Raw genomic sequence first — 25,502 nt, forward strand, 5'->3', positions numbered from 1 at the left:
AAGTGCTCTGCCTTCTTGTTTCAGCTTTTACACTGTAAATAAGTGTCCTTTTCAAGGTATATTTATTGTCATGTTCCGGGCATTTTTATGCTTTTCATTGGTGGTTTCACTGTTTAATATGCAAGCGCAGTGCTAAAGTGTTCTCGGGTGTTCCTAAGCGCAAGAAGGCTGTGATGTGCCTTATGGAGAAAATAGCTGTGTAGATAAATTTCATTCAGGTGTGAGTGAAAGTGCTGTTGGCTGTGAGGGGCACCCGCTTGGCTCAGTGGGTAGAGCGTGTGATGGTGACTCTTGATCTAGGAGTTGTGAATTCAAGTCCTATGTTGGCTGTGGAGCCTACTTTAAAAAAAAGTGCTCTTGTCTATGAATTCAAGGTTAATTAACAACTATACATTAAGTAAGGTGTCTTTAAACAAAAGCCACACATGAAACAAGATTATGTATTGATTGGTTGATGATAATGTTGTGACCAGAGGCTTGCAGAACAGAATCCTGAATTTCCCTTAGGAGCAATGTTTCACTATTTGCTAATTCAGTGTTCAGGATGACTTTATGGAACATAACGCCTATGAATAATGATAACTGACTGTGTCTGCAGCAAATATAATGTGCTATGTAAAATATTAGTGACAGAACTATGGCTGTCTTGTTGCCTACATTCATAATAAAAGGAAATGCTCTTTTAGAAGGTCTTTTACTTTTTATTTTTTTAAATGTTTTATTCTTTTGGAGAGAGAGAGCATGAGCAGGGTAGGAGGCAGAGAGAGAATCTTAATTTTAAAAAATCTTTTATGTATTTTTGAGAGAGAGAGAGAGAGAGAGAGAGACAGAGGGACAGAGTGTGAGGAGGGGGAGGAACAGAAAGAGAGGGAGACACAGAATCTGAAACAGGCTCCAGGCTCTGAGCTGTCAGCACAGAGTCAGACATGGGGCTTGAACCCAAGAACCATGAGATCATGACCTGAGCTGAAGTCAGACGCTTAACCAATGAGCCACCCAGGTGCCCCATAGAGAGAGAGAGGGTATCTTAAGCAGACTTCACGCTCAGTGCAGAGCCTGATGGGGGCTCAATCCCACAACCTTGGGATCAAGGCCTGAGCCAAAATCAAGAGTCAGACCCTCAACTGACTGAGCCACCTAGGCACCCCAAGAAGGTCTTTTTTTTCCCCATTCAAGTTCATAAGCACTCTTAATTCTGGGGGAGTAAGGTCCCCATGGACTCTAGTTAAGAATCTCTTTTCTAGTGGGATTAACTTGGTGAGAAAGTAGGGTGGGGAAGCAGTTCAAGTTCCTGGGGCTTAGATCCTGCTATGTTGTGTATCAATACAATCTCATATAAAAATTTTTTAGCCGATCTACTTTGGGGGCCCTGGAAATTTTTTTCACCAAGGCCCAAACCCAAAAGGCTCTATCCCAAATGAAAAATGCCTAGCAGTGGTGGTGGGGAGATAAAAGTTCTTGATAATTGTTAATGCAGAAAATGAGGAGCTCTATTTCAATAGCAAAGGGTAGACAGGTCCTTCATCTGAAAACAGGAGAAACAAATGACAGTATAGTGTTGAGGTATTTAAATGAAGATTATAAAGGAGCCCATGCCTCCCCACCAAGGGTCTCTGGGAGGATGGCATCTTCTCATTGATTGCTTTCCTTTTTTACACTTTCACACTTTTTACCCAAGTGTGATCCCGTGAGGCTAATTTAAATATGTCAAAAAAGAGGCTCCTTTTGTTTTTATTTTTTTTTTAAATTTTTTTTTTTTCAACGTTTATTTATTTTTGGGACAGAGAGAGACAGAGCATGAACGGGGGAGGGACAGAGAGAGAGGGAGACACAGAATCGGAAACAGGCTCCAGGCTCCGAGCCATCAGCCCAGAGCCTGACGCGGGGCTCGAACTCACGGACCGTGAGATCGTGACCTGGCTGAAGTCGGACGCTTAACCGACTGCGCCACCCAGGCGCCCCATCCTTTTGTTTTTAAATAGCAAGAAATAATGGTGTGACTTGGAAGGCAAAATTAATGTCTCATTCATTCACTCACTCATTCATTAATGTATTCACTCATTCACTCATTAATTCATTCATTCATTCCCTCTTCATTTAGTACTTCTTACTGAGCACTTATTGTGGGGCAGGCATTGTTGTAAGGCTGTGGATACAGGACAGGATATAAATCATGTGAACATGACTGACCAGGCGGTTATCTCCTGGAGCTTCTGTTCTGGTGCATCTGTCCAGGAGACCACTACAGGAATGAGGAAAGGGGATGGAGAGGGATGTGAGCCACCCTGAGGAAGTCTTTCACTTGCCTCCCAGAGGCTAGTACTCACACACTGATTCTGAAAAACTGGAGGCTGAAGACAGTATATCAAGAGGAACCAGTGCAGAAATATAAGAATAAAGCTGTCCCCTACAGCTATCTTGTAAATTCTGGACACTCAGAAGTTATAGGAAGTACACAAAGCACTTTATGGGGACAGGACACCCCTAAGCTAGAGAGAAAGACGTGGTTGAATCTCAAAGAAGGAACATGTCTGGAATGGAGTGGAATATACAGATGGAGGCAGAAGTGGACATACCTCACCTATGGGCTCCTGACCCCAGGATGAGGGTCTGGCCTTGGACTCTAGTTCTTAAGGAGATAATAGTATTTAGTACTTATTTCATGCAGTATTTGTGATATATATATATATATATATATATATATATATATATATGATGGGAGCACCATTCTCTCCTTTGATTTCATGGGACCATGCTGTAGGAGTGAGGTCAGGGCTCAGGATCCAGGCACCTCTGCCTCCCCACCTGCACCTGTTCAAGTGGAGAAGGGGAATGGTGGTACCGGTGATATTATTCCCCAGGGTGGGGGCTTCAGTCCCTAAGAGAATTTAAATAGGAAAAAGTGGCAGGGACAGAGATAACCTCTAGGGTTGGAGAAAGAAGGTGGTTGGCCTCAGGATAATTCAGTCTGGGAACTCCTTCCCTGTACTCTCTGAATCTCCCTATATACTCCCTCTAGTTTCCTCCAATTTTAAAAATAACTCTAGTCCTTCAGGGCCTTCTGGGAAATGACTAGGTCTAAAATGAATTCTCTATCCCCCCAACAAGAGCAACAGCAATACAAGATTACCAACTTCACAAGTAGTCTGGGAAATAGAAATTAGAATAGCAATAAAGTAGCTTGGAAGCATTTTAAACAGAGGGAAGTTGAAATAGAATTCTTTCTGAAGGAATAAAAAATTTTACTGCTGTGTTCCCTGGGTATATCTTGAGACTAAATGATTAAGATTTCAGATTTAAAAAAATAAAACAACACTACAACAAGTATTGGTATTTTGGTGCTTAAAAAAATAACATGAGATATTGAAACACCAAAACCAATGATGTACTTACCAAGACCCTGTTAGGGGACACATCCCGCAAGAGGAGACAGATATACCAGGTTTCCAGAGCCCCACACTTCCACACCTCATAGTCTCCAATTCGTTCCCCTCATCTGTATTTCTTGCTGGCACCAAGCAGTCTCCTGGCAGCATGTTGGTCCCCTGTTGATCCGCCTCCCCGGGACGTGTACTGGTCATGCTAAACCAAGGATTCTGTCCAAGTGACATAAATTAATGGTTTGACAACATTTTGAGTGTTTTGGCCCCTAAAACTGAAGCTTGCCCGCAAACTGGCAAATTAATCTTGTGAGCAGAGGCAGACTGACCATAAAGCTAATAAAGATTAAGTTTTAGGGTCCCTTCCAAAAGCCTAGAAGGGGACCAAGCAATGTGTTTGCATGGTTATATACTTTGTAAAATTTGCAAAAGTGGGATATTCTATTTTTTTTAACGTTTATTTATTTTTGAGACAGAGAGAGACAGAGCATGAATGGGGGAGGGTCAGAGAGAGGGAGACACAGAATCTGAAACAGGCTCCAGGCTCTGAGCTGTCAGCACAGAGCCTGACGCGGAGCTCGAACTCACGGACCGCGAGATCATGACCTGAGCCGAAGTCGGCCGCTTAACCGACTGAGCCACCCAGGCGCCCCAAAAGTGGGATATTCTAAACACAATTGCTTCTTCTCTGTTATACTTTCCTTTACATCTGGTGGCTGTGGGATAGCCATGGGCATTTGGAGTCAGTTGAAGTAGAGATCCATTTAGGTTGGATTTAGGTTGAAATATTTATATGGTTTGCAGTCATTTCTGTGCACAGCTGGGTTACTGCTAGCCATTGTGGTATAGGTGGGGCTTCCAGGCGTGCCCCTACTGTCCATCAGTATTGTGACAAAGGTGCAGGGCCAATGGGTAGAATCACAGTATGAAATTATGCTACAGCTCCCAGCGTGGGAAGTGTGTGGGTCATGGAGGAGAAACAAGGCGTGAAATGCACAAAGCTAGAAGCTGGTCCATGTCAATTGATGGTATACAGTGAGTGGGAGATTTGGTTTGTATTGGTGCCTAGTCAAAACAGAAGTATAGGGGCGGGGGAAAAACAAAAACAAAAAACCAAACCAAAACAGAAGTATATTCATATGAGGAATATATTCAATAATAAAGCATACACTATTATACACACACCAACATTTTAATTTTGTCTTTATTGAGACAAGGATTTAGGTGCAGGTGGTTTATTTGGGAAGCATCCAAGAAAGCAGGAATGAGGGAGTAATGAGTGATAGAAGGCAGGAGGAGGCACCATCGAAGGCATCATTGCCATGAACAAAGGGGATGATTCTGTCCCTGAGAAGCACACTGAATGCCTCCCAAACTGACCACTAAAGGAAGATGCTGATGCATTTATTCACGGTTTCCTGGGACCACTGGGGTAGACCTGCCCCACATCTCTGGGCTCTGTCAAGCAAGTTTTGAGGGCAGAATGTGGGAAGATGTGCTCATGTGAGGTGGGATGCTGGCAGTGTGATGTGGGTCTCGATATACAGCCACTGACCCCTGAATCCATGGCTGCATCAGATATGGGCAAGGGAGGTGACACACCAATGAGAATGGTGTGCAATAGAATTTACCAGAATTCCTGTGCTTATATGGACGCAAAACTTTAACAATACTTGAACAATTCTACAAATAGGGAGTGTGACTGTAACAGATCCTACTCAAAAGAAATTGGATAGAGGTCTTCCCAATGTGACAATTCTAAAAGTTTACATGACTTTACCAATAATGAATTGTGGAGCTGCAAGAAACTCTTCTAAATTATCAGTTAAAAGCAAGGCATTTCACTTTTCTGTCCTTTCTTTAGACAATGATATCACCAAATCATTGTTCTGGGAAAAGACGATGAGATTGTGCAGCCAAAGAAAGTAAGAAAACATTTTAAAGAAAGAAAAATTGTCACATTTTTCAATCATCTGGATTTTAAACAAATTTGTAATTTGTTGTGATTTCTTTTCTCATTCTAAATAAACATTCAAGTCGGTAACTAATTTTGTGTTTATAGTCTTGTGCTCTGATGTGAGAGTCCTTGGCAGCCAGCCACAGCCTCCCTAGGGGCAGTACCCACTTGCTGGCCATCTTGAAGAAGCAGCAACAGAGCAAGGGCAAGTCCTGGCACACCAAGACCCGGGGTAAGGTGCTGAGCACTGCTGGACTTCTCATTTGTTTTTAGAACAATTAGCTGTGAAAGGGCACACTCTCTTGTTTGGAATGGCATCCAAAACACTTTATTAAAGGTTACTTGGAAGGTCAATTGGAGGGAACTGATCCTTGAAACACACAGAATCACATGCTGTCATTTAGATACACTCCAAAATCAGAGAAAATCACTTTTCAAAGTTGCTGCTGGAGGAACCAATGAGTCTGTCAAATGGCAGCCCTATAACCATTTGTTGAATGAATTTACCCAAGTTTTTGCCTCACTGAGCTTTCCAGGAATGCATATCCTGAAGGCACTCAGTGGCCCCCTTGATCTCCAAACACCTGTTCAATCTGAGGGTTGAATGGATTCTCCTTTCCCAGAACCTGGGGCCAATGAAGTTCCACTTTCTTCCATAAGCGATCTGCCAACAGCAGCAAAGCCACCTGCAAGAGAGAACCCAAAGGAGGAATAAAAGGAAAATTACAACAAAATAAAGAATTTAGCAGCAGGATTTATTGTATTCTTTGTATGGTGGGCAGACTCCAGAATGGTCCCCATGATGCCTACATTTGTGTCTTTGTATGATCCTCTTACTTTGATGTGGGTGGGACCTATCACTTGGTTCTAAACATGGGATATGGATGTCACTTCAGTGATTGTGTAACATTGTCTAAGACTCTGCTTTGCTAGCAGTCTTGCTTGGGAGACTCTCCTTGTGGGATTGATGAAGTAAGAAGGCTTGTCAGGAAGTCCACACGGCAAGGGGCTGACATCCAGCAAGAAGCTGGGTCCTCAGTCCTACATCCACAAGGAAATGAATGAATTCTGCCAACAACCCAAGTTATTCTAAAGTCAATTCTTCCTCAGGTGAGTCTCTGGATGAGGACGTGGCCTGGATGACACACCTGGATATTAGCCTTGTGAGGTCCTGAGCAGAGGAGCCAGTTAAACTGTGCCAGCACTCTGACCCACAGAAACTGTGAGTTCTGGATTATTTTGAGCTGCTACCTTTGAGGTGATTTTTTATTTAGTAACAGACAGCAGGTGCACATTTTCATTTATCTGTGGGCAGCTAATACCGACTGCAGGCCTCAGTCTTGGTTGGATCTTGGGATGGATCCTTCCTTCAAGGAACTCCAGTCTAGGGAGGGAACCAGACATGCAAAATGACATCATCAAACCCACAGGGGGCGCTGTGCGAGGCTGGAAGGGGAGGAGGTGCCAACTCTGCTGCGGGGGGGCAGGGAAGGGGGGGCAGGTCCTCTCTGAGGAGGGTGATGGTGGAGCTGAATTTTCAAGGGGAGTTCACCAAGAGGGATTATGTGGGAAACATTGCACCTGGTCGAGGACACAACGTGTGTAAAGACAGATGGTGTGGGAGAGAATGGCATGGTGGGCAACTCTGGGGGTCTGGGAGATGAGGCTGCATGGTCACTGGGTTGAAGCAGGCTGTGAGCACGAAGAGTGTGGCTGGGGTGCCAGGGTGAACAATGATTGGCTTAATGCACAACAGGCCTGTCTCTGGCTTTCCCAGCTTAATGCCCACTCTCAGGTTGCTTTGTTTTACAGCAGGTCTCCCTTCACTCGTGATGTTAGCAGGATCCATTCTTGGTTGTCCCATCCTCTGGCTTGTCATTAACATGCTTGCGATGAGGAGTCTTTCTCTGCAGATAATGCCTTATTTAGCAAATGGGGCCTGGCCAGACATTGAGGCCCTAGGTGGCTACATCTCCAAAGGGTTTTTTAATACTGAAAGATAAATGTGATTGCTGAAGACCTTAGGGGGGGCACACATTATTCATGGCAGATGCTCAGGGATGTCCCCAACTTTACTCAGAAGCATGTGGACTTTGCCTCCAAAGGGCAGGTCCCGTTCACCATTCCTATAGGCAGGGCCTCCAGCTCCCCGTGTGATGTTTGGCAGCCCCCTTCTACTCTCTCGGCTGCAATTCTCTCACTTGCAAAATGAGCGGACTAGAGCAAACAGTCTAAAGACCTTTCTGGGTCTAAATGGTGTGTAAGGTTTTAGCAGTTGTTAGAAAAAACTAGAACTGGCTAAGTTGCTACATTAAATAGCCCCAGTATTTTAATACATTCCTGAGCCTTCTGAGGTACACCCGAAATTCTATCTATCCAGAAATGTAATCTTGATCATATCCATGTGGTGTCTAATAGAAACTCACCCTACCCACCCACCACATATACACATACCACATACACACCCCTAACACCACACACATCACATCACACCACACACACCATATCCACCCTCTTCCCCCACATCACAGACACACACACACACACACACACACACACACACACACCCCTCTACACTCATACCACCCCTCCCCCTAGGCTGTCAAGCCAGCAGATTCCTGGGAAGGGGGTGATCATCTCTCACACACTAAGCAATCAGTGTCTTCAAAGCTCTTGTGGCTGTTTTTCCTGCTATTTCTCAATGAAGGAGGCTGCTGCCATGTCTGTGAAAGATCACTGCTTCTTCTTTTATGTTTTTTGCCTTTCTACTTGGTACACTTAAGCTGTCTTCTTAACAATTATGTGAAACCAAGGCATTTGTGGTTATTTATTTCCCAATCTAAATTAATAGAGGAGGAGATGGGGTGAGGATATGAAAAGGAAAGTTAAAAGGAAGGAGATCAGCTTTCAGCATGTGGTAACTGTTTGGTTTGAAAGCAATTAGTTGGCTGTCACTCTAATGGAGATGAAAATATTTATGAATGTGCACTGCTAATACATTGGGTCTAAAGTGAGAGTGGCATGGCTATTATTAAACTAGAGACTTGTGACAAAATGACCTACTATAATCATTCACTCATGTGACAAACATTTATTGAGCACCTACCATGGGCTTCTCTTATAACCAACTTCCTATTATAACTCCCATGATGCACAGGGCAAGGCACAGTCACCCTCTACCCTCATTACTCCAACTTAGCCATTCCTTGAACATGAACCTTCTTCTGTGCTTCCCTAGTCATAGTTTAAAATAGTAAAGCAATACCTATTCACTGGAGAAAAATTTAAAAAGACAATTAAGCAGAAAGAGAAAACAATAAAAGTCATCTGTAATTATAATAGAGGTAGCCAATGTTAACAGTGGGTGTAGAGCCTTGCACGTGCACACACATACACACACAAATTGAACCCTTCTGTAAATATCATTTTATAATCTGCTCTTTCTGAGGTATGATTTACACACAGTAAAATTAACTTCCTGTGATAAACAGCTTCATGAGTGTTGACAAATGCATACACTTGAATAATCGCCCCCACAATCTGTAATCTGCTTTTATTTACTTTGCTTTATATTACAAACATATTTCTGTGTCACTAAAGGTAGATCTACATCATTGTTTTTATTCAGTGCACAGTACTCCATCACATGGGTGCAAGATAATTTACTTCACCGGTGGAGACTTTTGTCACACGTCTCCCTAACATTTGTCCTCAGGACAAGGGACAGGGACAGCCTCCTCCTGCCAGCATACACAACCTCTGCAGCACGGAAGGGGTTCAGAGGCTGCCTTGCTCAGTAACCCTACCAAACACATGCATGGGATGAAATCTGGTCTAGCAGAAGGCTAGCTAATAGGAGGTTGTAGTTAAGTGGGATTTTCTGGTTAACGGAGGTAGGCCCTTCAGAGTCTCTTCCTTTGCAGTTGACTCAGCTGCCTGCATGCTCTTGCACGGCCCCAGCTGCAGTGAGTCCAGATAGCTGCCGCGTGGGTGGTGCTTCTCTGGCCCACACACCACTGCCAACTCCAGCAGGTGTGCCCCTTCCTCTGGCTAAGCCCACATCTGAGGAGCACTGGTGCTTTTTTTGCAGGCACACCTGCAGCCTCAGTGCTTTTGTGGGATATTGCCACGCACCTGTCCGCCTGCTGCTGCTGCTGTTTAGGGGCCCTCATGCTACCAAATCCATGTGGTGGTCAGGGGTCCACCGCAAAGGCTTCTCTTTGAGGTTTTCATGAAAGGAGCAACAAAGCAGGGTGACTTAACGCCCCAATGTCCTATGTGAGTTTGGCAAAACAGGTCTTTCAGTTTTTGTCTGTAGCCCCAGAATCTCTCAGGATTGAGGTGTGAGTCCAGAGAGAGGAGGATGGGAGGAAACTGGTGTAGTTTCTTGATTGGATTCTTGCTATTAGCCACCATATGGCTTTTAGAATCTCTCTCCCTTCTGATGACAGTTTTTAAATTGAGCCACACTTCTTTGCTCAACCACATTTATACTTATGCTGAGTTCCTCTCCAGGAGAGCCTCTGGTCCTCCAAGCAAACATAACTGTGTGGGGTCCACCCCACAAGTTCATGAGACACATCTGGACACAGCAGAAGCCCAGCAGTGGTCACTGCTGCACATAATCCAGGATTCTTTCACGTGCCTGTTTCGTAAACTAATTTCATGTATTTTGCTACAAAAATAGAACTCTTTAGTAAGACAACTATAAAATCAAACCCTAAACAGTAACTACCTTTTTGCAATATTTAAAAGAAGAAATGCAATTCAAAGCAAGATTACATAGGTTTTACCAAAAGCTTATCATCCCTGATCCCTTTTAAGTTGAACCCTGGCTAAATTTAACTCTGGGGTTTTATGAGACCAAAGTTAAAAATGCACTCTGAATTTATTTTTCCTGTAGGAAGAACATTTCTGGGCTATTTTGGTAAGATTGCTTTTTAAACGCCTGCAGGGAAGTCCTAACTAACCACAGGGAAGGCATGGCTTTGCTTCTCGGGGCTCTTAATCTGCCCACAAACACAATCTATTGGGCCTGGTTACCTTTGGTCCCAATTAATTTTAAATTTGTAAACTGACAACATGACAATGATGTAAGATGGATTTAAACACTGACATCTATGGAAAAAGGTAAAGTCCCGGCTCTAGCCCCTCTGTGCTGACTCAGTGTGTCATTCCAGAAGCACTGCTACTAGCTGGCTTCATGTAGAAAGCAAAGTGAAGAGATATGGTCCCTGGTGCCTAGGCAGGGCCAGCCTAAAATGACTGGGTTTGAGGGTTCCCTGGCCCAGAAGGCCCTCCTCTCCACCCTACCCACTGCCAACATTGCTTCCTTCTTAGAGGAACTCCACAAGTCTGCTCAGGACTTCGGGTTCCCAGGGGCTTACATGCTGAGATAAACAAACCCCTGCAGACTATTAACATTTAATAGCCAATTATATATATATATATATATATATATATATATATACACACACACCAAGTATATATATAATTATATATAATAATATTATAATATATATTAATATATAAAAATATATTATATATTATAATATAATATATTAATATATTATATATTAATATATATTTATATATAATATATTAATATATAATATATATTATATATTATATATTATACATTAATATATATTAATTATATATATTAATATATATATACCAATATATATTTACAATACAAATTAATATATATATATACCAAGTATATATATAATGCAAAACCAATCCATTGATTATTTATCTTTTGTCTGACTCTAGTATTGTACAAGGTCCAGGGCTCAAGAGAAGGTGGAGATGATGTCATGGAAACTTTATTGCTTGCAACGAGAGGTTTAGGAGGATGGTTTGAGTTGCTGTTGGCTTTATGAGAGCAGAGGGCTGTGCTGGGCAAAGCTGCTAAGGCAGGAGGGGTCAGGTATGTTTAGCTGAGTGGTCTCAGAGTAGTCAAGGAATCTGGACTTGATGTATGTCTGTGGCTCTTTCAGCATTTTTTATTTACTATTGTCTGGTTTTAGGCAGAGATCTCCTAAGTGTCTCTTCAGAGGCTTAACTTCGCAGATATTTTAAAAAGTGATTATTTGAACTGGTAGAATTGTTGCCACTTCTACAGGCCACAGACCTGGGTCTTGGGTCTTTGCAATATCATTTCTTTTATAAGTCAGGCTTCCTTTGCATTTTGTCAGCAGTTTGGCTGCCATTTTCCCCTCTTCACTACATCTGCTCTTGCTGGAGGCAATGGGCAATGGCCACAATTTGATCCCGTGGCCCAATCCATCCTTGAGAGTGCTTCCAGTTCTCAACTAGATGCTGGTGATTTCCAAACCTGTGTCCCCTAGCTGGGCCCCTGTCCTGAGATCAGAACCCATCAATTTGATCTAATGCTGATTTAGACAATTCCATCTGGATTTTGTGCAGGCACCCCAAATTCAGAATTCTCAAATCTGCCCCTTCTTCTTTGGGGTTCCTTGACTTGTTTTTTTTCATTTCTGTTCATCCAAATGCCCAGTCCTGTGAGTCATCTCCTTCCTACCCACCAAACCCCATCAACCATCATGTCCAGCATTATAACCTTCTATGTCTCCCCCTCATACTAAAGAAGTTATTTTTTAAATTTCTGGTTCTACATTTGGGAAGTGAGATGAAAAGATAAAGCAGTTCTCAGTCTATATTGGGAGTTTTCCTTTGCCTGGTTATTTCCATTAAAATATAAGCAAAGATGGTGGATGTAATTTGGTTAAAAAATTATAATGTATCAATCATAACACAACTCATGTTTGTACTTAAACTTGTCTTCCTAAGAAAATTGGAGAAGTTGAGTCAATAGTGGTTAGACACTTCCGCTGCTTCTCTAGCAGAATTTTAGGAAGAATAGGCCAATAAGATAAAGCCTGTTCCCCCTTTGGTGGTTAAGGGACCAGGACCAGCTGTTTTTGCTTGGATAGGAATTGGTGAGATGGCATTTGAACAAGTCCCGAGTCTACTCCTTTGGTTGGTATTCTGTCCATGCCATTAGCATGAGGTCCTTAAACCAACATTGCCCATCTTGCTCTTTTAAGATGGAAAAGATGTGGACTCCCATAGCTGACCATGTTTTGTGGACCATGTGCTTGTGTGTGTGTGTGTGTGTGTGTGTGTGTGTGTGGCAATTTTAAGTGTTAGTTTTTAAACTATTAACATAAGGATCTAAAAGGATCCATTAACACTCCCTCTGCTGTAAGGTGCTTCATTGGGAGGGGAGTTTGCAGGTTCCTCCAGAGGCTCCTCTTCAAGGCCTCAAGTCACAAGTCTATCCTGATGTGCTCGCATCTGCAGCTCCCACCCAGACCCCTTCCTGAGCTCTAAGCTTGCATATTATCTGCTAAAAGGACATCCTCATTTTGGATGTCCTGTAGGCAACTTGAGTCCAACATGTGACAAACTCCTCAAACCACTCCATCCTGTGTGTTCTTTACCTCAGTGAGCAACAGAATCATCTATCCAATCTCTCAAGTCATAAAAAGTGTTACGCTAAGCATCTCTTTCTCTTTCACCCTCACATCCAATAAACGACCATGTTCTGTGGACTTAACTGTGAATGAAACTCAATACAAACCTTTCTCTTTCTGCCTATTCCTCCTGGGCCATCACCTGTCACACACAGAAGCTTCTCCAGATGGTCTCCCTCCCTCTAGCGGGGCCCTACTGCACCATTCTCCAGGATGCTACCACAAGTCTGGTTATTTTTCTTTCTTGCTTAAAAACCTTCAGTGGCTCCCTCTTCCCCACAGGAAAAAGGTCAAATCCCATACAGGCATTACGTAATCTGGTCTCTGAATACTTGTCTTGATTCCTCTCTCTCAATCCCCCTCCCATACTCTTTGTCCTGGCCTCACTGCGGCACTTTTACTTCCTCCAACATGCCCTGTTGTTTTTTTGTTTTGTTTTTTTTTTCATTCAGGTCTTGGCCAGTGCATTTCCTCTGCTCAGAACACTTTGTGCAGACCCTCCCTCTTCTTTGCACTTGACTAGCTCTTGGTCTTAGCTCTGAGTGGGCGCCTCTGAAAACTCTTCCAAACACCCCTCTCTCCCATCCCATCCCTCACAGTGCTTCCATATACCGGGCTTGCACAAATGGAAGCATCAACCACTTTCTATTTAATTATCTGTTCACTTGTCATTCTTTCCCTCTATACTATAATCTCCTTAGATGGCAGGGGCAGTTTCTTGTTCACTCTTGAATTCTCACTGTGTTTGATATGGGGTGGGCACTCAATAAACATTTTTGGATGGCACGTTGCAGTCTGGACTCTTCAGTTCAATATACATGATGAATAGGCAGGTTTTCATCATGGCTACCCATTGGTGCCCACTTGCAATGTGGCTCCACCACGCCATCATCCACTACCAGCATGTGAACAAATCTCTCAGGAATAACATACAATTATGGCACATACCGATTTTCAGCTTTTTTATATTTATTTATTTATTTATTTATTTATTTATTTATTTATTTAGAAGTAGGCTTCACGTCTGACATGGGGCTGGAAGTCACAACCTTGAGATCAAGAGTTGCATACTCTACTGACTGAGCCTGCCAGGTGCCTCCCTGATTTTCAGCTTTTGACCCTGTTCTCAATAATTAGTTATAGGCAAAACTGTTTGAGTGCAAGATAAAGCCTTAATTTGACACACTTTGAACCCTAATATTATTTTAAGTGTCAGGGACAGGATGGTCTTTTGATGGATCAGACAGATAGGTCCAGAAGGATAAAACAAAGCTATTTTTGACCCTCTGCTTTTTAGTCTGTTCCTAATTAACTCCTTCTATATTTCTTTATATCCTCAATTCTCTACAGAATCAGAAAGGTAAAATTCTGTGACTTGTGGGAATAACAAGAACCACTACCTAATTATTGCCACAAAGAAAGTCTCCATATTAAAAATTACTCTATAATGAAAGTCATCATTTCTGTGGGGAGAAGAAATCTAGTATTTAGCCAATTTCTAGGCAATAATTCTGTTGGATCAGTTCATCCAAATGAGACACAGGAAAATTAGATATTCTGAGGTGGATTACTTAGATTTATTTATTTATTTATTTATTTTTGGTTGTTGAAAACAGGGAGATGGGTATTTAAATGCTTACTTTAAATTTTCCCAGCATTTGTGGGACTCCACTGTATATTCATCTGTCAGTGGAGCGGCACTTTTTTGTTTTTCCCAATGAGGCAGTTCTTAGCCCTGTCTGTAGGTGCTCCCTGGAGCCTAAAGTGCATTTCACTCAAGCTCCTGAGGGGATGGTCAGCTCTCCCTGTGCCCCAGCTGACCACCGAGACAGGGGCCATGACGAGAGCACACCAGGATGCTTCTCTGGTTTAGACCCTTGTCATTGCCACACTGTACCCACCAAAGGCTAGGCCAGAAAGACTACAGTTGCAAAGGATTGCCAGCTTTCAAAATTTGAAAAGTGACAGAATTACCCCCATACTTATTCATTTGTTTTTTAAAGGAAGATACATCATGAGCAAGTCTAGTATGTATAACAGATAAAAGTGGAGCTTCCCTTGTTGAAGTTCGGATAAAGGAGAGCATGTGGGTAGGAAGGGACAGAGTCCCTCCAGCTCCCCTTGCTCTGGGAAGAGGCCAGAGTAGAACTACTTTCTAGAATTGTACCTTGGAACCCTAGATAAGACACAGCTCTTACTGCAGGATATTGCTAAGGACACTGTTCTCCTCTCATTCAGTGTCCTTTCTGGAAAGATCCATAGAAGAAATTTCTCATAGGTCTCTCTTCCAGGAATCCTTGTGATTGTTTTTGAGTATGTGACTTATTTATTTATTTATTTATTTATTTATTTATTTATTTACTTATGTATTTATGTATGTATGTATGTATGTATGTATGTATGTATGTATTTATTTATTTATTTTAATGGGGGCCATGACTTATGCCTCTTTTTACATCAGTCCCTAGACCACACAGCTGATTTTGTAGGCTCTCACCAGCAGTTTCTCAGGACCACCCTGCACACATTTTATCAACTGTAGACATTAAGTGAGGAAGCCAGGTATCATTTCTATCTTATTGGCTTTTTACTCTGATTTTCACTTTATTTTACTGAATCTTCTATTTTACACATGTGTTTACATTACCTCAAATTTTTTCTGGAACAAAATGGGATAATGATAAACATAGATGCATAACTATATTTTAAATGTAACCCAAGATATAGCCTTCAGCCACTGCTGTGTGATTGCACTTACCTTATTGGGGTGGAATCCATCCACTGGTTCAATGAGCTGCCAGGGCTCCCCGCCTCTCTTCTGCCACTCCTCTGTCACTGCAGGGCACACACACAACCAGAGGATTAACTGCATGCTTCTATGAGTGACCAAGTGACTGCCAGCTTTCGATGTTAGAGAGCAAGGACCAAGTGGAAAATGTCAGAGCTGCCCACCACCCCTGGGGTGATGCTTACTCAATTGTGGCTGCTCTGGGCTATTATCTCTGTCTGGAGGCTTTCTGAATGGAAGTGATCTTCCCATTGTATGGTCTTCTTTTTCTTAACTCAGGAAGAAAATGTGTGAGGGTATTAGGTGAAGATGGTTTGTGCAGTGAAGAGGGTGGTGAGAAAAGGTGAGCTCTGAAATATTCAACATCAATGTAAATTCACCTCATTTCTCAGTGGGTGAGTATTGCAAGAAAAGGAGGGAAAATTAAACATTTGTTAACATCTCTTTATGTAGGCTGCCATTTCCAGATACTGCCTGTGTATGTCAAGCAATCACCATTAAAAGTCATATAGTTTGCCAGAAATATAATTACATAAAATTATCTCAACATCACATTTAGAGTGAGTATGGCAACAAAGGAAATATTATGAGCCCCAAAGTGATGAAAAGCAATAAAACTGCCCTTCAACAGGAGTAAGAGATCAAGAATATCAGTTGCTCCAAGGCAACAGCACCATTAACTCTACAGTGTAATACTACACAGCCAGGAAGAACTCCTCAAGGAAATTCCAAGTCCCTAGAGAGCCTCCAGAAATAAATATTTGAAATGTACTGCTCCCAGCATCACCAATACCTTCACTTCCTTGCTGTCCAGAGAGGGGAGCAAGACATAGATTTTTCCAGTTCTTCCCCCTCCACCTGACAAAGACTCAAGAGCAGGGATGTGCGCTCTCTTCGTTCCCCCATGCCCCTCATCTCACCCCAAGGGAAGGAATGAAAATTCTACTGGAAGCTTTGACTGGGCAAGTGAAGCTTGTTCCAGAGCTGAATCAGTACATTGCTGCTTTTGTAATTAGTCCTAATATCACAGTGTGCCACCCCTGCTTGCTATCCAATCCCTGTACTCTGAGGGGCTGCAAATACTGCTGCTCTTCTCAGAGCTCAGGGAAAAATTCCTGCTGGTGGTTTGAATCCCTAGACACAGGATCACCTATTTCTGTTGTCTTCTTTCCTGGCAAAATGGCCACCCTTGAGCCATTCCTTCATATTTTGCATCTGGATTTTATTGGGAGTCAGTGACAACATATTCCTTCCTTCCAGGAAACATGTTCCTGCTGCTGCACAAGTCCCCATCCCTCACCACTACGAGGGAGTCCAACTTTAGAAGAACTGGCTTAGCATATAGAATAATCCAGTAAGTGTTAAAATAAATGCCACAGGTTACCAAGGCTACGATCAGACTATTAAGAGTGAAAACCATTGTTTTCTCACATGATTATTGTGTCTGCAAGGGTTACCAGTCATTGCACATCTGCAGACATCAGTTTTATAACACTCAAAGGGAGAATCGATAACTCACAGGCAAAAGGCTAAGGTTTTACCTGTGTTGTGCCCAGTGTTAGAGCGACCCTTTTACATTTGTTTATCTCAGGGAGAAATTTTGCTTTCTTAGAATAAATGCAACACCAGACAGTGGTCTTATTTCTTCTCTGATTTTAGAGGTGGAGGTCCAAGCAGGGGCAGCATGGGAAGGTGGTCTGTTTTCCTCCTACTTGGGACCATAATTAAAAATAGGTAAACAAATTGCTATTTGTTCAGAAGACCCAAATGAAGCTTCTTAAATGATTATGAATGATCTCTCAGGATTTGGTGCATAACGTATTTTCTGTATCTGCAAAGTCAAAGTAACTCTGCTAATGACCAGTTTTTCAAAGATGCAATAGAAATCAATGAGGAAGAGTCACAAAACACTTGATAGCATCTTGATGAACAGTAACACTAGTAGATATTTAAAACAAGAAATCTGAGCTCTGGTCAGTACCATGAAGTCATTGTTTGTTTTACAAACATACACATGGGAAGAACTAAGAACCCAGTTTACCCGATTGAGTTGTCTTGGAAACTGAGGGCAGGTGGTATATTTAAGCTGTCAGTGTAAAAATGGCCTTGTCGGCCAAGCAGCATTTTCCTTCCTCTGTTTGGGAGGTGTGGTACAGACAAAGAAAAAGGACATCACCTGCTCAAGCTGGCATTTCCTGAAGGAAGGAAAAATTGCTTCCTCTGTTTAGCTTATAACCAGTGAGAGGATGAGTCAGCAAGAGACAAAAAAGAATCTTTGGAGATGAGCAATAGCCTTTCACGGTGGGACTGAGGCTGTCAGAGTGGAGAACAGATAGGTCTCATGCCTGCCCTCAAGAGACAGGGACCCTCAGTTGCAATTTGCTCTGCCACAGGGTGTGGACATGTAAATTTTGTATGAAAAAATGAGGATATTTGTGATGCAACAGTCAGCTCAAATACAGCACTGAAAGGAGCGGGGAGATTTTCTTGTGACCATTAAGACTGCCGGTTTATTTTGGGATGAGCACTGGGTGTTGTATGGAAACCAATTTGACAACAAACTTCATATATTGAAAAAAATAACTGAGAACAAACTGAGGGTTGATGGGGGGTGGGAGGGAGGGGGGGGTGGGTGATGGGTATTGAGGAGGGCACCTTTGGGATGAGCACTGGGTGTTGTATGGAAACCAATTTGACAATAAACTTCATATATTGAAAAAAAAAAGACTGCCGGTTTAATATGTGGCTATGCAATTTTTGGGTCTGGTAACAGAAGACCGCAGTGCCAATGAGATACATTCTACCACAGCTTCCTCTAGGGAACTCAAAGTGATCCACAGGTATGAGTGGTGATAGGAGGTGGGTTGGATGTTGGAAGAGAACCAACATTTAGTCTCCTTCTATAATAAGCCTTAGAAGAACATACTAGGTGCTTGGCATACACTGATGGCAGTGGTGGTGGGAGGCTAACAGAGTTCTCAGTACATAGCAGAGTTGGCTCTGTGTTCACATAGCAGCCCTCCTCCCCAGCTTAGTTCTTGCTACCTTACACAAAAGAAGACAAAGCAGACTGGTTATTTAATTTACTTAAGGTTGGTTACACAGTCATTCTGTGTCTGAGCTGGGCTAGAGGCACAGTTATACCTGGGCTCTATCATAGCACATTGCAGCTACAGGATTTCTGGGACGGTGAGCTGCCCAGGTGTGGCGGTTACCATGGGGATGCATCTGGGAGTAGATGATCCCTCTGCTGTATCAGATGTTCACTGGGGGGCAGATCCCAGGCCACCATTTCCTCTGCCTGCACCATCCCTCCACTGTGCCCGCTAACTTCACACGGAGAAGCCAAAGAAGGCCCTCGACCAAAACTGGGTCTTCAGATTTATTTTTCATAAGTGCCTCTCAGGAAATTCCTGAAACTATTGATGAGAGTTGCCAAGCAAGGACAAATGCCAAGGAGGTTTCTCAGTAATAACCTACTGCCATTTTGGTTTAGAATGCTCAGTTCAGTTTAACTGAACGTTTTGCTTCTTTGATGCATTTATTGTTGCTGTGAGGACAAGAATGGGCTGATGAACCTCAACTTCAAGCCTGTTAGGTTACCAGTGGAAAGCTGGTAGTACTAAGTCAAGGGTAAAGCTCTTCTCTCTGTATCCTTCATGAAGATAAGGACTGTTTTGTTTTTCTGACAGCTGTATCCCTAGCACCTACACGGTACATAGTAGGACTTAGGAAAAATCGGATGACTAAATCTTAATCTTGTAGTATTATAGAGCCCCATTTATTAAATTTTAACATGCATATGGTTCATCTGTGGATTATGTTAAAAGGCAAAATTCCAGTGAGGTAGGTCCTAATTAAAAGTGGGGCCTGGGAGCCCTGCATTTGTAACTAGAGCCCAGGTGGTGTGGATGCTGCTCATTCTGAACCCCACATTGAGTACAAGGGTGTGAGGGAACGGTGCTCTTTCCTGGGCACTGACTATGTGTGTACCAGGCACAGCACTTAGGAGAATTACACATTTGTTTCATATAATCATCACAAAGATCTGTTATGAAGATATGGTACCCCCAGTTCCAGGTCTGGAAAGGAGAGTTTAGACATGTTCAGGGAACTGCCTACATTCCCAAAGACAATAAACGACAGAGCTAGAGATTACTTTGGAAAATGAAAAGTCCCATGTGAATGTTAGACATTATTATATTTTTAATAACTTTATCTATATTCAAGGTTGATGATCATCAAAGATCACTTGGTGGTGCATTTGTTTACACCAGGAATTCATTAATGAGTCCTTAGCTCTGCATTTTAATGAGAGGTTATTTATCAAAATGTCTCTCCCCATGAGAGAATTATGTATCACCCGGGCAGGAAATCTAGTTAAGGGAGATCAGTCCTGTTGAAAAGATGTTCAGACTTGAAGTGTTAGAGTGTGCAATGCAGTACTTGTCAGCTAATGTAAAATTTGATAATTCATGATGGCCATCTGCTTCATCCCAGATGCTGGGGCTGGGGTTGTTGGTGGTGGGGAGATGGAGATGATAAACTCTGGGTGAGACACCTTCCATCATTTGCATACGCTGTAAAGCTTTCCATTAGCATCATCTCAGCTGGCAGTCAATCAACAGGAGGTTTTTCTCTTGTATAACAAGTGCTTAGCAATGAAAACGAGGCTGAGAGGAATAAAGTCAATAAATAACCATTTTTCAGAGTCAAGATGTAAAGGATAAATCAGTAGCTCCGATAATCATGCCTATTTTTTGCATGGCCGTCCATCAGTGACCCCAGTGTCTGGACAGAATGCTAGGAAAGAAACAGTGATATTCTTTCCAGAAAGCTGAGATATGGATTGTCCACTTTACCACAAGCAAATCTGAGGTCCCTCCCTTAAAGACTCTCATAAGTTACATCATGTGTGGTGTCTGGGAGTCTGCACTGCTATTGACTCTGTAGGTAATTTCATGTGCATCTGGGAGGCACCACCTTATCCCTCCTTCCTGCCACACTCATCTTTAGGTAAGCAAGGCATTGGTAAACAGGCAAGAATGAGTTAGGTGATTCCACTGATCTGCTGGCTCCTGGCCCAAATTTGTTTCCCACTGGTCATGGCTCTGTTGCTTCAGGAATTCTAAAACGATGCTGAAATGAATAGGTGATGGTAAACTTCCACTCTCCCAGAGAGGGTCTCACACTTCACCTTTTTCTAATACTCAGAGCTATTAGTATGTCAGAACATACAGGAGCCTCCCCACCCAACCTACTGCCTGTTGCCTTACAAACACGTTGCCCAGTCAGGCTCTAAACTGTAGCTGCTACTTCTGTCTTGTGCCAACACCTCCTTCCAGCAAAACTTACCTTCTTGGAAGTCAAAATCTGCATAGAAAAGATCGAAGTTCGTAAATTTCTGGCTGGTTGCAATATTTTTCAGTGTATTGGAGAGTTGTTTTGCTCTCTGAATACAAAGGAAACAGGGAGAATTCTGTAAAGCCTACACTTCAGTGAGACAATTCAGGCAGAACAAAGAAATTGATAATCATCACCCTCACTCCAAGCCCTCAGCAGTGGGTTGCTCTGCACATTACAGTCTAGTCATGTACAAGTGGCTAACGAAGACACAAAACTGTTAAGATTCATTAGGAATAAATCAGTGAAAATTAAAGTAATAAGATACCACTTCTTTCCCACGGGATTGGCAAAGAAAAGATGAATAATCATGATAATACAGAATATTGCCACGGAAGAGGTGACTGAGAATGTCAATTCGTTTAAACTTTCCAGAGAGCAATTTGGAAATAGGGATCAAACCCTTAAACCTGGCATACACTTTGACCCAATAATTTTTCTAAGAATTTGTCTGAAGGAAATAGACAGGGCATAGAAAAAATATATACACACAGAGGTTCATCACAATGCTATTTTTCATATTGGAAAATTGGAAACAACCTTTATGTCCAACACTAAGGTGAGAAATAAATCATGGTATATTCATATATTGTATACTTTAAAATGATTATAAAATTATGATGTGGAGAATAACTTATTAATGTTAGAAGGCACAAAACAATATGTGTATTCTGATACTATGTAGGCAAAACCCCCAAAATATCTATGAAGGTAATATTGGAAAAACATACATACATATTGACTTTGGGTGGTGGGATTTTGGGTAATTTGTGTTGATATTCTTTGTGCTTTTTTACATTCTCCAAGTTTTTTTAATTGAAATATACTTCTTTTGCAAAAAAAAATCAATAAATCTCTTACAAAGAGATTATTCACCATCAGTGAAAGAAGTGTATGAACCATGTATTCCATCAGAGAAGAGAGGAAGGCTATCGAGTACCTGGTCCTCGTGTACCTTGGGAGAACACCAGTCATACATGGGCCTATCCTTGCTCACTTCTCTCTATTTCTACAAATACGCCTAAGACCAGCTTCAAAAGGGGTGTATGTGTGTACATGCATGCACAAGAGAGGCAGGCACACACAGAGACAGTGACCGAGAGACACAGCAAGAGCCAAAAACCCAGAGCAAGGCAGAAAGAGAGAGACAGGGCACCCCACATTCTCTCGACTTCTCAAGAACCCTAGAAGTTGACATTTTTATTCATCAGTTTGGAGGCCATTGCCTTGCCCAAATCCCATTCCCAGCAGAAATGCTGCAGTAAGCACCAGGAAGGAATAATCAAAGATGGCATCAAAGGACCTACTACAGTCCTACCTCTGAAGTGAGATTCCGGAGTGTCTTGTTGGAGGACATCCAGCTGTGGCAGGGGCTGACCTGAGAGTAAGAAAACACCACTTTGATGACAGAGGAACAAGGCCTGTAACAGGGAATGTGGCCTTGGAACAGGTCAGTGTGGGCTCACCTGGAGACAGTTCAGGAAAGAGTAGAAATGTGCATAGGTCACATCCTTATTCAGCTGACCTGGAAGACAGAGAGGTCTGGTGTGTTGTACATATTCAAATCTAGCAGCCAATGAAACACACTTGTGGGTGACCATGTCTCTCCTGCAGAAGGGCAGCACTGCCAGGGACCTCCCCCGATTTTTCATTCAGCATTGCTCTTGAAGAACACTTGTGCATTCTTTCTTTCTGAGCGCCCTACAAATTCAGACTGAGCTGGGGAGTGGCCCTAGGGACTTTACTCCCATCTCGATCTTCTGGAGTGACTAGGGCAGGCCCTGAAAGGCCTGACCTTATTTGGAACCTAGGTAGAAGGATACAAAGATACCATACAGACTGAAACGCCACTGACAAAGGACTTGTGGAGTGGTGGCTTTCTCCTGGCAATGATATGAGATGCTAAGTTCCCCTGGGGCACAGGGAGCATTCAAGATGGTAGTTGATCAAACCCTTCTTTTCAACTTTATGTAACCCAATTATCTGCCCAATTATCCCATGCTAAGGACCTGCCAGGACATTCTGTGTGTCTTAAGTTCTGACCATGCACTGTCCTGCAGTTTAGTAGACTGAAAGCCTACAAAAGAGCTTGGGTGGCCATTGGATGGGAAAGGACAGTACATCATATCCCTTCACAGCCCAGTGCATATCTTATTTGAGCCCTAATTAGTAGATATACCCTACATTTATTTTTTGGTGCAGGTTAAAGAGGTACATAAGAATAAAGATGGGGGCACCTGGCTAACTCAGTGAGAAGAGTATGCAGTTCTTGACCTCAGGGTTGTGAGTTCGAGCCCCACATTGGGTGTAGACATTACTGAAAGAAATAAAATAAAACTTAAAAAAAAAGAATGAAAGTGTTAAGTGCTATATGTGAGTTCATCCAGAGTCTTTCCAAACATCAATTACAGACCCAGAATCTGTGGGGGTTATTTCTTCTCTCTCCCCACACACCGCCCCTCTCTCCCCACCCCCACCTCCCAGCCTATCCACCCAGGCTTTCATGCTGGGGCTGAGACACAAAACCCAGGCCCTCCCAGATCTCAGGGCTGAATAACTGATGTCTCATCCATTAACACTTCTCTCCCGCTTGAAAAAATAAAGGAAAATAATAGGACCTATCTCGGAGTGAAGAGAAAGATTGAAGGTGACGGAACACAGTCTTATTTTTCACTTATACCTCAGATCGGTTAGACTGAAAGATAGATTCAATTTTCTTGTCATAGAGGAAAAATATATTCTCTCTGTGTGGGTGAGTGAATCCAAGACTGGAAAACCACAGGCTTATTACCACCATTAAAGTCACAATGACACGCCAGGCCTCCTCTCTTCTCCAAAGGTGCCTGCATCTTCATATTTTAGATAAATCCCAAGCCACTGGCTTCTGTCTTTGCTTTCATTTTCTGCTCAACATGGAGCCCTGAGCTCCTGTCTTTCTCCAAGATCCTGCTTTCTACCACTGAGGCTTCTTTTCCTCTATTGTGTGTGTGTGTGTGTGTGTGTGTGTGTGTGTTGTAATTTGTCTTTGTGGGGGCGCCTGGGTGGCTCAGTTGCTTAAGCTTCCGGCTCTTGATTCTGGCTCAGGTCATGATCTCAGGGTTTATGAGGTTGAGCCCTCTGTCACTGCAGAGCCTGCTGGAGATTCTCTCCCTCCCCTCCCCCGCACTCTCACACACTCTCATTCTCACAATAAAAAAACTTAAAAGAAAAAAAGTGTCATTTGCCTTTCTGTATGTGTTCCCATCTGTCTTAGCCTAGACAGCTGCAGCGACTGACACCTCCAATCTCCACTCCCTATCCTCTATCCTCTGTGTCCCAGTGACTTGGCTCTTGCCCCCTGCTGGTACTACCTCTGAGTAGTAGTACTACCTCTGCAGCCTTCCCTCTGCCATCTTGTTTTTTGTTGTTGTTGTTGTTGGGCTGGGGCTTTGTAATAAACCTTAGGTAGCTTAGCTGGGGCCCTGTCAACCTGCTTGGCCCTGATGAGTCCCCTCTCCCTGAGAAGTGGCCTCTCTCTCTTTCCCTTGTCCAATGGCTGAAGCCTTTTTAACCTGGGGGTGATGGCACCTAAGGCCTGACTATAAGTAAAGCTCTTGCACCTTCCCCTTTCCCACCTGGATTACTCTGCTATCCAGAGGGTCCAGAGACTGTCCTTCTCCTGGATATTGGGAACTCATCTGCTGACTCTCCTCGAGGGGTTAAGTCTTGACATAGCCTTGTTCCATCCTGGCTTACTCTTCCCTCCCTGCTGTCCTACTGCTGAGGTCCCAGCACACCTGAGCATGAGACCACAAGATGTGTCTTTCTAGGCCTTTTCCCAATCCCTGTTCCCTCCCCCCCCCCCCATTTTCTTGCTTTTCTGGCACTAATTTTAATTAGACAAGTCAATATAGGAAAAATCCTTAGGTGAGTAGGTGGGTCTGTTGAATGGGATTAAGGCATTCTAGCTGTACTTGGGGGAGGTAACTGGGAAAGATGTAATGAGTTGGTTTCCCTTCTCTCTGGGATTTCTGCTGTGGAAGGTAGGGTGACTCTGGGCTGGCCATGTGGAAGGTCAGTTGGGAGTGCTTGTGATAGGCTTATGGTTTAAAGAAAGGGAAGGGGGGAAGTAGTTCTTTTCTCCACTTATTGGTGCTGTCAGTTCACTCTTTCTTTTTAGGTATTAGTTTTTATCTCTGTAATTTTAATGGTATTTTTGTAGATTGAGGAGCCTGGTATAAAGAGTGATCCTACCTATGTGTCATACCTATAAAGAGGCAGTGTCTGCAACATCCTGTTTAGAAAGTGAATCTGGTGAAGAAAGCTGGTCAAAAATGCCAGGACAGGGGCAAGAGGACTAGAATTATCAGGGCTGAGGAACTAACAGTGTGTGTGTGTGTGTGTGTGTGTGTGTGTGTGTGTGTAAGGGGTGGGGAGCCTGTGGACTGGCATCCAAAGATTAAAGGGCATGTTTTACCCCTACTGCCTAGAGT

The 25,502-nt window shown here is 42.9% G+C and overlaps 1 protein-coding gene across 3 annotated transcripts in view; it reads right to left on the reverse strand.

The window, feature by feature from the left end:
• Positions 1–4,566: 4,566 nt before the first annotated feature.
• AOAH (acyloxyacyl hydrolase) overlaps positions 4,567–25,502 on the reverse strand; it is a 167,747-nt gene continuing 146,811 nt past the window's right edge. For all 3 annotated transcript variants that reach the window (XM_019418121.2, XM_019418122.2, XM_019418120.2), the window contains exons 18-22: positions 22,497–22,555; positions 22,349–22,408; positions 20,983–21,079; positions 15,598–15,674; positions 4,567–6,023 (exon numbers count right to left, since the gene is read on the reverse strand). In XM_019418121.2, the coding sequence (XP_019273666.2) occupies positions 5,895–6,023; positions 15,598–15,674; positions 20,983–21,079; positions 22,349–22,408; positions 22,497–22,555 (422 nt within the window). In that variant the 3' untranslated portion in view covers positions 4,567–5,894. The remainder of the gene's footprint in view (positions 6,024–15,597; positions 15,675–20,982; positions 21,080–22,348; positions 22,409–22,496; positions 22,556–25,502) is intronic.

Source organism: Panthera pardus, unplaced genomic scaffold, assembly GCF_024362965.1.
Source record: "Panthera pardus isolate Hobbes unplaced genomic scaffold, ASM2436296v1 HiC_scaffold_8, whole genome shotgun sequence".
NCBI lineage: Eukaryota > Metazoa > Chordata > Mammalia > Carnivora > Felidae > Panthera > Panthera pardus.